The sequence below is a fragment of the Notothenia rossii genome (genome assembly GCF_949606895.1).
Source record: "Notothenia rossii genome assembly, chromosome: 7".
Classification (NCBI taxonomy): Eukaryota; Metazoa; Chordata; class Actinopteri; order Perciformes; family Nototheniidae; genus Notothenia; species Notothenia rossii.
Genome location: NC_136905.1, coordinates 14,501,524 through 14,515,012, shown reverse-complemented (window position 1 = coordinate 14,515,012; position 13,489 = coordinate 14,501,524). Strand labels below are relative to the sequence as shown.

Below are 13,489 nucleotides of genomic sequence, written 5' to 3'. Positions count from 1 at the left end.
TTTATGTATTCACCATGACATCAAGTCAGATTCCAAGTCAATAACCCTGTTTCTGATTCTGATTCTGATAGAGAAAGACTGTTGGCCTATCCCCACCTCGCTGGAAGACATGGTTCTCTCTTTGCTCTAAAACGTCTTTCACTCTCTGTGCCTTGAAATAAAAACACCTCCATCAGAGTGCAAAGATGGCATACCATGTGGTCAATCATGCTTCAGCCACATGGATCCCCTATCCTCACTGAACACGATGGACTCACTTGGCACTAATGTCTCCAGCCCTTTGGTTAAAGATGAGTAACCATGGGACAGAATTTAAAGGTATTGTAGCCTACACAACATATTTCTGTATTCAAGGAGCTATTCCTGGACAGTTCCTCATTTGTAAAGTACGATGTGACATTCATCATAATTGCCACCTGCATATCACCTCGCACAGGAAATGAGCAAACACAACAGAAAGTGATTCCTCCTCCTTGAAAACAAGGCCTCAGAATGTTGTGTTAGTGTCAGGTAATATCTGCACTCTTTATCAGTATGTACTTGTGTTTAATGTTGTGAACACAATGTATTCTACCTCATGCGTTAGATGTCTTAAAAGTACCAAAAGAATTGTGTTTAAATAACCACAATTCATTGAAAGTTAATGCAGCATGTTATATACAGTAGTTGGCAAAACTGCATCGAAACAATTGAGAAGAACTGCAGCAGGTTAAAGTTAAACCTCAAAAATACAATGACCTCTAGTGGCAGAGAAGTGTTTGTCCAACATTAAGCCCAACCCTTCTTAGGGCGCAAAATGGGGTTTTAGATTGTATTAGACTGGACTTGACTTTAGGCTCCAACCTGCCATCAAGCTAGAATATAATTACCTTACAAGGTAATACCACAAAATGCTATGAAATACTACAGATGACCTAAAGTGACTTTATTAATTTACATGGGGAAGTGTATCCGCTCCATTTGACTCTTTCTAACCTGCAGTCACAGAACAGTGAGGTTTTTAAGCCACAAAGGCTTGTACCTAACCTCAGCAACGGATGTAGCATCATTTATTCGCAAACTACGTTTCTATCTATCAATTAGTGATTAATCGACTCACTGTTGCACAATGCAGAACCTGGAGGTCAATACTAGTTTTAAAGACATTGCCTTGTTCTGCAGTGGCAGTAAATGCTACAAAAGTATTTATTGGTCAGGTTGTTCTAAGCGGGTTTTACAAGAGCTACGTGCTAAGCTTTGTTTCATTTTGTGTGTTCAAATGGCATTTGGCTTTGACCTTTACTGCTAGTGACATTACATGAGATGTCTGCACACCTACCTGGTGATTTCAATACCACAAAGGCCCACCAATGTACACAAATCATTCATTGTGTTGTTTAATTGTTAAGATGGCATTTTATATACGCAAACCAAAAAGGTGTGTTATGCTTTGACTCCTGTTGGAAAACATGTATATTATCCAGTTTTAAATGATTGAGGTTAATATTAAGAGTTGATTTAATCATTAAAATTAAGCTCTTAGGGGCTTTAGAGCACGATGGTGACTAATTTAGCTTCAACAACATCTGCTGAAAACCCCCTGATAAGAGTCTATTAAGGGTATCAAACCACATCTCTAGTGTTCAGAATCATCTCAGTACTGAAACATATCTCAGTACTGAAACATGTATGAGTTGTGTTTTGAGATACTAAATTAAAACAAGTGGCTACCTTTGTAATGATTATTGCAGTTCTTGAAATGCAGTAAAACACAAACTGTTGAAGTTGAAAGTATCTCCATATTTCTGAATTTTCTTTGACTGAAAGTGTATTGTTTTTCTAATCTATTATCTATTAGTATGCGTCTTCCTTTTATTGAGGTGGCATCATTATGACGGCTACATTTTTTTTTTTGGAAGATATTTTCGGTTTCCTGTTGACTTTTTTTTCTTTCTGGTTAGCTGTTGCATATTCAAGCAGAGTGGAAGTGGGCGGAAGGATCTACAGACTCAAAAGCTCAAAGGGTCTGAAACCACATCCTTCGTCACGCCACCAATGATGATGATGATGTGTTCGCAGTGACACCAACAGTGTTCCATGAAACATTCACACAGACATCAGCGCATCAGTGACTCAGTCAGATGCTGAAAGTTTAGGTGGAAGGATTTCCAATTTAAATAAGGTAAGATACTATTATTATATTTATTTGTAATGAGAAAAAGAGAATAGTGAAGAAAAATGTTTTTATTATAAGATGTTCAGCTGGTTTAAGAGATGATTTATGTATTGCCTTTAGTTCTGACCGGTCAATGTCGATGCTCTTTAATGACTGCATTGAATTATTGCTGCTAATGCTAATGTTTTTGGTAGACAGACTTTGCGCCTTTGTGAATTAGATAATTAACTAACCTTTGTCTCAACTAAGCAACGAATCACACACATAGTCTCAATTTATTTTTATTTTAAAGTTTAACCACAAAACACATTTCTAACGAGAATGTCTATATTTAGTTTCAGATGCTGTTTTATTCCGTCTAACCAGCGGCTGATAACAGTGGGTTTTCCCCATGGCTCTTAAACACCTGTTCTTATTGTTGCTGTGGAACCTCACTTTGATTCCCCATGTTGGTAAGTTTCCTTAACTTATTTTTATCTTACTCTTGTATTGACATATATTTCTCTCACAAAAATGTCATATATTTGAGATCAAGTTATTATTTTACTCTTCTTCGTTGTGTTTGTCTTGATGCTGCGGCCTTGCCCGACTTTTCCTTTAAAAACATTTCCGTAGTTCATTGAGATTTCCTTAAAGAAACAAGTTATTAGATGTTTATAGAGCATGCCTTTTAAATTAAATAAATGCAATAATCATTGCCCACACTTTCCTTTTTTGATGCAGTCACGTCTATGTGCAATGTCAGCTGCACGACAGATTTTAAGGCCTCACTGAACTGTTCCTGCCTGGGCTCTGTGCCGCCATTCACTGTCCTACTCAATGTCACGTGCAGGTACAGTACAAGGTGTTAAGGGTCACTGATGATTCTGATTCATGTTAGTGCATTTCAAGTTTGTCAATTTATTGAATATAAACAATACTATATCATATCAGATGGTCTATAGTCTGAGAGACAGCTGTTCATTTCCCCCTCTGAATTCGGTCTTAGATATTGGGCTTTTAGTAATATCCATGACATTTAGTTTAATCCTGTGACGTCAGTTGTTAAGTACCTTGCTTTGATATGATGGAAACACTTGTTGGACTGTTTATCTAAATAATCAATTGTATCACATTGGCTGTCTGATCATTTCATTACTTGAGAAAATAATAATCAGATTGATCGATAATAATGATTCATAGGAAGTATGACAGCGAGAAATGCACTGGGAGCTTAACAGATTTAACACTGTGTTATCTGTTGCAGTTGCTACGACGATGTGTTTCATGGCAGCTGTGAAGTCAAACCCCCTCAGTCCTGGTGCGTAATTCAATCAAAGGACATTGATGATGTTGCATACGTTGAAACCAACTGTACCACGACAGTCAGTCAACAGGGTGATGATCGACTTTTAGTGAATGTCAGTGAGCCGTGGAAGCTGGCTGATGTGGGTAAGTTAAAAACACTTTGTGATGTTGAAGATTCAGTGGTTTGCATTTCGCTGAACAGATAAGAAGATAACACAGAATTCAATAAGGTCACAGCATTTACATCCCTTATGACGTGTAGAGTGACATGTATGATAAAGTAGTTTTTGAAATATTTGTAGCATGAGAATTATTTACAAATGTAAGACATATTTAAATATGATGCATATTTGTATACATATTTTTATATATATATTTAATACTACTTGAACATTACATTTTTACATTTGTATGTCTTTTTATATGTTTCTAGTTATTGTGCTTTTTATTATGTTTTTAATTATTGTTTTATTATTTGACTCCCATTGTGTTATTTTTCAGTTCACTTTGGTCAACTGAGGTTGTTTTAAATGTGCTATACAAATAAATAAAGATTGAGATTGAGATGATATTTACTGTGTATTAAATATGAAAATTAGACATATTTGAAGCACTTTCTCTCCTGTTGAATACCGCCACTTCTTTACAGCTTTCGTTTGAATTACTATACATTAAACATTACATTATTTTCTGGTTTGTTCAAAGGTTTATACAGTACAAGTCAGAGATGACTATAATCATACTTTGCAATCAAGCAAACGCCCTCCCACCTGCATTGCCCTCCAGATTAAGACAAACTATAAAATAATGCTCAGCAGCCACTCGTGGTGTAGAGCATCGTTGGCAAACATTTTCAATTTCCTAATATTTCCCTGTTCCCCCTGGGGCTTATCTTTCACAGTGAAACCTCCGCCTCCTGTCGGTGTCCAGGTGACAAACACTGACGGATTCTACAACATCACCTGGCACCACGTCAACAAAAAAGACTGTCTCACATACAGTGTGCGCATAAGAGAGAGCAAGAACTTGTCAAAGGTAATATGTGGGCAAAAATCAAAACAAAAACAACAGGCTGTTTATTATTGTCTCTGCGGAAAAAAAAATAAGTTATATTCTTTATTCCCTTCTTACAGGATCCAGTTTACTCCCTTTCAGCGGGACCACAAGGGTTCTTCCTGTTAGACAGTGAGAGGCTCCAATCACATGAGCGCTATGCTGTGGACATTCAGGCCAAAATGTGTCCTGATAATTACTATCTCGGTCCTTGGAGCGAGTGGAGTTCCAGTGCAGAATGGAGAACTACAGGAACTTCAGAGATTAAAGGTAGAAGAGCCTGAAGCCATTCAAATAAAAAGACGTGTCTCAATACAAATCAGACTGATCAGGCTGCCAGTCCCATAATGATACTTCATCATTTAAATATTTCAGAGAGCGTGAGAATAGTTTGCAATTAAATGTATTTTTCTATGTTATTTGTCTCTTACAGGAATGAATGAACCGTGGTGGTACATCATCCTGCCTATCATTTTTGTCTTTCTTGTGTGGCTGGGTTGTTACCAAAAATCGTGAGTACTGCAAACACTGAGTACTGTTACAAGGCCTTGAGCCATGGCGTCGTAAGTGCTGAGTTCCCAGCAGTGATCCACATGTCCATTTTTACCAAACTCAATACATTTTTATAATGTCAACCCCTCAACCACAAAAACTAAATTAATCTGTCTTCAAACTGGTCGTCTTTGACATTCTACTTCTCGCGTTTGGACAAACTTGCAGACATTAATACATTTGGAATGAACAATTATCATTACAGAATTAAAATAAACAAAGTGTGTTATAGGTTAACTGAATCAACACATAATTAAATCGGCAGTCATTACACAAAAAAAGAACTGAGCTGAGTGAAATAAAATGTAATCTTAAGGTCACAGCACTTTGTCTTCCAGTAAACGATTAGCGAAGCTTCTCTCTGCTTCGATCAACATGTTCCTGGTATCACCTCCCACATGTAAAGAAACCACCGCTGTGCTTCATGCAACACATTGCACCAAAATGGCTAGCAGACATAGGAAGTCATGCATAGAATCAGAGAGCTGAAAACACATCACGGTCACGTGAAGAAAAAACATAAGCTTGAACAAATAAATGAGCCTGCATTTTTGTTTCCATCTTTGATAGAGGATAATATAAGATGATGAGAGCAATAATTCAACTGTGGTTCTGTTTAATGCACTGCTTACACAAGCTATTTGCAATTCATCTAATTAGTTGCAGCAGTACAGGCGTCCTGATCACTTTGCAGACGTGTGATATTTAGCTTTTGCTTCAAGTGTTTTAGAGGGATGTTGATTTGACAGGAAGCTCATTTTAGACGCCGCACTTTGTGGTACTGTCGATATATATTGTGTTATACTTAGAAGCGTTTTCTTATATTTACCCAACTACTTTCATATCAATGCTAAAAACACATTTTAATGAATTAGCAATGTAAGCCACACCCTCTAAAATGAAATTCGAAATCCCTTTATTTGTCCCGCAACGGAGAAATGTACATGATGGTGCAGATAAAGTGAGGAAATTTTTTTTAAAAAATTGCTAAGTATGCAAATGCTAATAATAGCACAATAAGTAAATAAACAAAAACAAAATAGCAGATATGTACACCATGGTAGAAAAAAATAGCACTATATTAGTGACCATATTGGTATTGAATCAAAGCGCTAGCTGGTACTGTAGGCCAATTGTAAACTGAGAGACATTTTTTAAATCAACACCTCTTTAGAAAAATGTCAGTAAAAACATTGTGACCTGAAGGTGCGACAGAAAAACACAAACAAGGCAAGCTTTTACATCAACATTATTTCCACTGTATTAATTGTATCCATTTAGATTATTAGTGATCATGGAGGCCAATCAAATCCCAAAATGCACACAATTTGTTTAATTAAAGTCATTAGCTAGTCAATTAACGCGTCATTGCTTGCCTCACTTTTTACATGCTAACGGCGAGTGGGAGAAAAGTTACTTTTCGAAAGGCTAAAAGCAGACAAACATGGATTGAAGAAGAATCTTTTGTTAGATCAAAACATTTTGTGTATTTAATCTATCTTTTCAATATATTTAGACTTTAGGACTTTACATTGAGTTGTTGGAAATGTTTGGATCACACAAGCTAGATATAATCACCACTTGAATCTGCCCTCACATCTGCCCTCACATACTGAAATCAAAATGAGCTCATCAAAAGTGACAGAAATTCAGAAATTATTTCATATTTGTTTCAGGTGGTTTCAGAAAAAACTCCAGCAGATTGTATTCATCCCCAAAGCAGATGAGTTTTTCAAGCCACTCGACCTCAGCTATGGAGGGAACTTCAAGGTGAGAGAAAACAAAACTAACTGGACTGTGTGTAGTTTCCAAAATACCCAGCAGGTGTTGCCCTAGGGTTTTTTAGCACATCTGGACCGTGCTTGATGGGACTTTCCCTTGACTTCACATGTAAGGCCTTTATGGTTTGAATGACTCAGTGTGCAGGGGCTTCAAGAGGCCATTTGTTTCCCTGTCTGTCTGACATGCTGTGGGTTGATATCTGTGTATCACAGCCTGTTCCACCCCAGTGGAAAATACCCCTGGTGCATTCTGTCAGTCTAAAAAAGGCCTGTTTTCCACCTGCTTGGTGCACATAGGGAGAATTATGTGGGTTATAATTGTTATTGTTAAGCTTACTTTTTAACCATTATCTTTTCCATCACCTTATGTAAATATATGTTTCCTATCTTTCGACACCCAAAGAAAGACTGATTGTTATTTTCTATGAAAGACTGCATCTTCTATGTTCTACAAAACGTCACTGCACATGTGTTTACTAAAAATTTACTATTTAAAAGAAACACACATTGTTCATTGCATGTGTTACTGTTACTCAGTTACATTTTCTATAAAAAATGTACTTTACAAACTATTCAAGTTTGATACAGTGTACCGCAGTCGTATTATTATCATCAGGGGTGTGCCAGAGATGTTTTCTGGTATCATACTGTATCTTAATTTTTGGAAGTAACTTTTAAGTAATCTTTTCCTGGAATTAAAAACCTATAGTATATTCACACTTGTATTCTGAACTCATCTCACAGTTTAGATTGAGTGGAAAGAACAATAAATGCCTCGAGTGTCACCTGTGCCATCATCATGTTCCTATATGATTAATTGAGTGTTGTTTAAAAACCGTATCTTTATCGTCACCCTTGTAATATCATCCAATGTGTATTGGAGTATTCTGCTTGTAGTGTCACGTTTTTACTACGTCTAGCTCCAAAAATGAGTTTAAAATCTGAGTGCAGTTACAAGCATTGGTCAGCAGAATGCGCTACTGCATCAAATAAACATAGAAACCATGCTTTATGAGAAGAAGCACTGAAAGGGAGAGGTCGCTTTTGTAACCTTGCTTAACTGAGCCTTATGAGGACAAAGTTCTGCTTTCATTTGAATCAATTTCAAATACTTTGTCCTGAAATGGGGTAAGGCAAGCTTGTTTAAAACAGACAATTAGTAAATAAAAACATAATAATACATATAATATAGTAATATGGTATGGAACAATATGTGAAATTAGACATTGTCTGTGGCACAAAGGCAAATTATGTCAGAAAGGGGAAGTGAATTAAATTAAATTATTACATGGAGTAAATGAAATGGCTTCTTTTACCTAGGCTGTTCACACATGTCTTTTTTTGAGGAATTTAGTGGAAATCAGACAAATTTAAAAGGAATAAGACGTTGACAGTAATCTGCAGTCCACTCCAAATAAGTAATATTTGTTCTAGAATTTTGAGAGGAATAAAAATGTAGGCCCCAGTGTTTGGACCTAAAAACCATTCTTTAAATACAGATAGTGCGCTAGAATGTGAATATTGCACTCTCAAATTCATCAAACTGTTGAATTTCCGAAAACGAACTTATACATCATCCTAAATCTCCTGCAAAAATCTGTAACTGTGTATTACTGACAGTGAAACAACATAATATTGGTCTGCGGTGTGTAGTGCTTTCACAGCTTTGAAGTACAACACTTTTTACTCTTAAAAAATGCTGTGTATGTGTGTATATATATATATACACGTAATCCCTCTATATCAAATCTTTAAGATCTCTGCAAAAAACTGAACTCGCCCTTTTGTTCTAGTTTGACTGCACTATCTCAGTCTTGTGGTGCAGACTGCTTACCTTTCAGAGATGCTGTTGAGCTCTGTAGCTCAGGATGTGGTGGCTTTTGCAGTCATGCTTATCTGGTCATCACCTTGCTGAATGGAGACTATATATGGCTGCAGAAAGTTAACAGAGTTGTGGGGAGAGTCGCATAAAATATACATTAAAGTCAAAATCACAATTGTACCTACTTAACTCATTGCAAAACATAAAATGGTCTCTTTTCATAATGGAGTGAATCATTGCAATATGTCCACATCATTTTCACATCTGGACTCACTGAAAATACTTTTTTATTGCTTGAAATATAAATATATTCAGTGTAAATCAAGAGCGTTTAATTATTATAAAAACCGTGTTTAAACAAGACAACATTTCAGACACTAACTGATGTTCTCACTTCAGACAACCCAAGAAATATTTTCCTATACTTCAGCTTCATGTTGTGTCCGTACCGGCCTAATTATTAGATGTATATGATCCTTCATCATAGTAGCTTAATGTTCTGATGTATCCTGCTGAACACTGAAATCATCCGTTAATAAATACATTTGGGTACTTGCCCGAGTTTCCCACACTTCAAACAAGCAGAAAGAGTGGTAAAAACCACCAAGTGATTAGATAAGGAGTAGGTTATTTCCATTTATGAGGTATAAAGTTGCCCTCATGCACTTTAAAGACAAGTTTTTTTTATCAAAGAGCGTCACAAGTGTGTCATTTCCTCTCTTGCAGCGAGATCGAAGGGAAGATCAGAACCATTCTCGTGTCTCTAGGGTTTGAAGATCCCCTCCATGTTCTTATGTTGCCTAATATATCCTTGACTACACCAACGTTTTTCTGAGTAAAGTCTATTATAAGAGAGATGTTCACACATTATTCACATTATTCTGAAGGGCAGATCAGAGATCACAAAAAGAGAGTTTTATAGCAGTGAAATTGACTGTTTTTGATGTAGCTTCCTTCCATACCTTCCAAAATATACTATTGTCTGTTACACAACCACTAACATAATGTCAGCTTCCAGTTGCAAGCTAACAAACTGCATCAAATAAATATGCTGACTACACTAACCAATATACCACCGCGAGCCCCTGATTTTCAAAATTAATGTTTTATTTTCCTTTAATTGTTGCAGGAGTGGGTGAAGCCTGTCTTCAACGAGTGTGATTACGTGAGGATCCACTCTCATGCTCAGATGATTAGTGAGAAGCAGCCCAAAGTCCTTCAGTGGAACAACGAGAAGCAAAGTAACAGGGAGGGCAACGGGGTGAAAGGAGGTGTTGATCTCTTTCAAATGCTGCAGCCAAACAGCGACTCGCTGCTGTTCTTCCTGGACGGAGGCAGTTCACAGGGCGCCGGTCACTCCACAGGACACGTCTCCATCCATACTGTAACGCTGTCTGGAGAAGAAGAGTTTGAGCAGGAAGGGGTGTCACAGAGCTCAGTCAACACCTTCAGAAGTTACCAAGATGGAGAACATATCGGTTCATTTGAGGGGGACAACAGAGTACAAGCTCGATATGATTTAGAAGAACTTCATAGGCAAAGTGGGTTATTACCACAACATCGAATATCTAATGACTTATTAGAGGAAAATAGAAACTTTCAGCCGCCTGCTCAGATTATTGAACCAGAGAGGGTATCACTGGTCTCGTTCGCCTCAAACGAGCAGTCAGAAGATGGCTACCCTCGCATAGACCTGGACACTATTGACAGTGGATTTGGAGAGTGCAGCAGCCCTGGAGCCTCAGACTCAAACATGGCAGAGCAGATGGACTCTGAATTGTTTCATGATCACAACAGCTCCAATTCTAACTATGTCAAACAGTGGATGATATGTGGCTCTATACAAGAAGGCTCCAGCAACTCAGAGAACGAACTTCACGAAACACAGTGATTGTTCCGCTGATTTACTGCCATCATCACTGTGGGACACGTATTCAACCCTTCAATGTTTTCTGTATGTCTTTATGTCTTGTGTCTTTATTAGGATCCCCATTAGCACTAGCATGAGCATTGGCTATGCTTCCTGGGGTCCTCACACACAAAAAACATACATAAACATACAAAATTAAAACAAAACGAAACAGCTCAACATTTCATGGAATTATACAGTGCTGTGTTAAATGAAAACTAAAATGGTCATCCAATTATCGCCATCCTAAGGCCAAACAAAAGTAAATACAAATAAGTGTACATAATAATATATGCATACATAGCCACAGGCACAGTTCAAATGTACTTTATAATACTTAAAAAAATGTTTAGCAACCTTTTGAAATGTACTTGAGAATGTTCCCGAATGATATGGATGGGTAAAGAGTTCCATCTGACCATGGCTCTGTGCATGACTGTTTTCTGTCCCTTATTCGATTTAGATTTGGGTAATGCAAACCTTCCTTCTATTGTATGTCGTGTTTGATAGTTATGTTGAGCATACTGCGCTATAAACCTTTGTGATAATATATGTGGTGAGTGAGTCACTGTAATATTTCTGACAAAATGTAAGAAAATATAATTAGACCTCTGTCTGACACCATTTCAGTGTCTCCAGCATTTCAATGACTCTGGTTCTGTAGGAGCACTGCAGTGCACATCGTGCTGCCTTATGTTGTGCTACTTGTAGTTTGTTTAAATCTTTTTCTGCAGCACTAGACCATATAACCAAAGGCCATTATAGGTACAGATATTCTGTATTAATGTTATCATTATGAATGGATTTCAATCTAATATATTGTCTATATTATCAAGTATTACATCCCATGCTTCCTTCCTGTTTTGTAAGACACCGTGAGAGAAAAAATTCCGGGCACTGAGGTGAGTGCGATCCGGGCCCTGCTGCGGAGGAAATGCAACAAACACGTTTTTTGGTTTGTTATTGTTTTTATGTCATTAAAATTATGTTTTTCTCATAATTGAAGTGTAATTTGTCATGAAACAGAATAGCACACTTGGTGTGTACTTAAGTGATATCCGGAAGTAGCTTAAAGTGTATGAAGTATAATAGTGATGTATTGTAAGTATGCTTCTGTAACACATAACCCAGTACTTGCAGTGGTAACATTATTGTACTTAAAATACACTTCTATTCTGTAGTATAAGCAGTGATACCATAAACTTCTACTCTACATTATAGTATAATAACATTATGCTTAAAATACATGGATTTATTGTGCTTAAATTGTGATAGAACCTTACTATAAATACATTTTTATTAACATAATAGCACAATTTAAAAGTATTAAATACAGTCAGAAAGTGCATTTGAAGTTAATTGGAAATATAACAGGTGTGCCTGTATAAGTATGATAATAATATGTTGAAAACACACTTATGAATTACTATGAATTGGGCTGAATGCCCTTTTATATTTCCAACACACTGGTGATACAATACAATTGTGCTTAAAGTGTGTTTCGAATGCACACAAATCATGATTTTAACTGGTGCACTTTAGTACACTTAAAGTTTACAAAAAGTTGTGCCAATTTAGCACACTATTTACACTTCAAGTATACTCAACTAATGATTAAGTAGTACTCCAGTACTACTTGAGTACACTTTAGTATACTTGAATGCGACCAAAATAGCACATTTATCTAAAAGCGTACTTAGTACATTCTTCGAAAAGTATAATTTAAGCATACTATTTTTTTACCTGGGGTTCCGGCTTGTGTAACAACAAAGAATAGTCAATGACATCAAAAGCAGAACTAAAATCAAGTAGCACTGCACCCACTAACTTCCTATTATCCTGGGCGATGTATTCATCTGACAGGATATGTCGCTTTGTAAAAATATATGTTATAACAGTGTAATATGGGGGTAACGTTGGTGTAACATGGATGTAATTTGGGTCTAATAACGGGTGCAATAAGAGTAAAATCGCTATAACATGGGTATAATATGGGTGTATAACAGGTGTAATAATATTGTAACAAGGGTGTAATAAGAGTGAAATTACGGTGTTATTTGGGTGTTATATTGCTGTAAAATGGGTGTGATATGGGTCTAATAACAGTGTAACATGGGTTTAGGCTGCGATGTTGGTGTAATTATGGTGTAAAATGGGTGTAATAATCGATTAATATGGCTGTAATACAGGTGTATTAATGGTGTAATAGAGGTGTATTCATGTGTAATATGGATGCAATGTCGACAATAGCAAGCAATAATCTTCAAAAATATTGAGCGCCCATTTAAGGTTTAAAAGATGGACATAATTGTTGACATTTCCATAAAATACACTTTGATTTGAAGTAAATTGGCAGTGTCTGCTCAGCATTTACTTCTGTATACTGTTCATCAGTTAGTTGTGAACTTTGTTCTTTATATATAGTGTGTTTCTTAAAGAAAAAGAAGCCCCCCAGGTTAGACATTTTACATTTCCAAATACAATGAACTGATTTTCCCCTTTTTTCTGCATCATTTAAAGTTATGTATTGCTTCTTTTATAAAGAAACACAATTTATTGATAGATCATAATAAAGCATCAAGAAAGAGAACATTTATTTGTGGGCACTCATAGATTCATAGATGTGTATTCAAAGTGCTGGAGGAAATGTTCTGTTTATTTTATCACTGTCTAAAGGAGCTTCATTTTCTCATTGTCTTGCATGCTTCATTCACACGCATGAAAGTGGCCTTATCAAGATGTCAGATTATGTCTGTTTTTCTCGTACGTGCATTTTCTCACTAACCACTGTAACCATCCGTCCTGTTATTTTGCAACATCAGTAAAAAAAGCAAACTTGTAGCAAGTGTTCATTATCTGTAAAAAACATCTATTCTTGAACGTTAAGCTATGAAGAGAATATTTGCCTATTTGTTGTTGTTTTTATTACC

General features: G+C 36.5%; 1 protein-coding gene across 1 annotated transcript; it reads left to right on the top strand.

The window, feature by feature from the left end:
* The first annotated feature begins 204 nt into the window (after positions 1-204).
* On the top strand, positions 205-11,559 carry il21r.1 (interleukin 21 receptor, tandem duplicate 1). The gene is made up of 11 exons (XM_079692734.1): positions 205-318; positions 1,941-2,161; positions 2,491-2,607; positions 2,879-2,987; positions 3,402-3,586; positions 4,344-4,477; positions 4,576-4,765; positions 4,929-5,007; positions 5,386-5,447; positions 6,585-6,817; positions 9,780-11,559. Exons 3-11 carry the CDS (start codon positions 2,547-2,549, stop codon positions 10,539-10,541), a joined length of 1,815 nt encoding a protein of 604 aa, XP_079548860.1. The 5' UTR covers positions 205-318; positions 1,941-2,161; positions 2,491-2,546; the 3' UTR covers positions 10,542-11,559.
* Positions 11,560-13,489: the final 1,930 nt, after the last annotated feature.

Bases quoted from the DNA above. Each gene is read 5' to 3' on its own strand.
- il21r.1 (XM_079692734.1), top strand. From the start codon at position 2,547: ATGGCTCTTAAACACCTGTTCTTATTGTTGCTGTGGAACCTCACTTTG. The intron at 4,766-4,928 runs GTAGAAGAGCCT...TGTCTCTTACAG, and splicing joins AGGAACTTCAGAGATTAAAG to GAATGAATGAACCGTGGTGG. The intron at 5,448-6,584 runs GTAAAGAAACCA...CTTTACATTGAG, and splicing joins CCTGGTATCACCTCCCACAT to TTGTTGGAAATGTTTGGATC.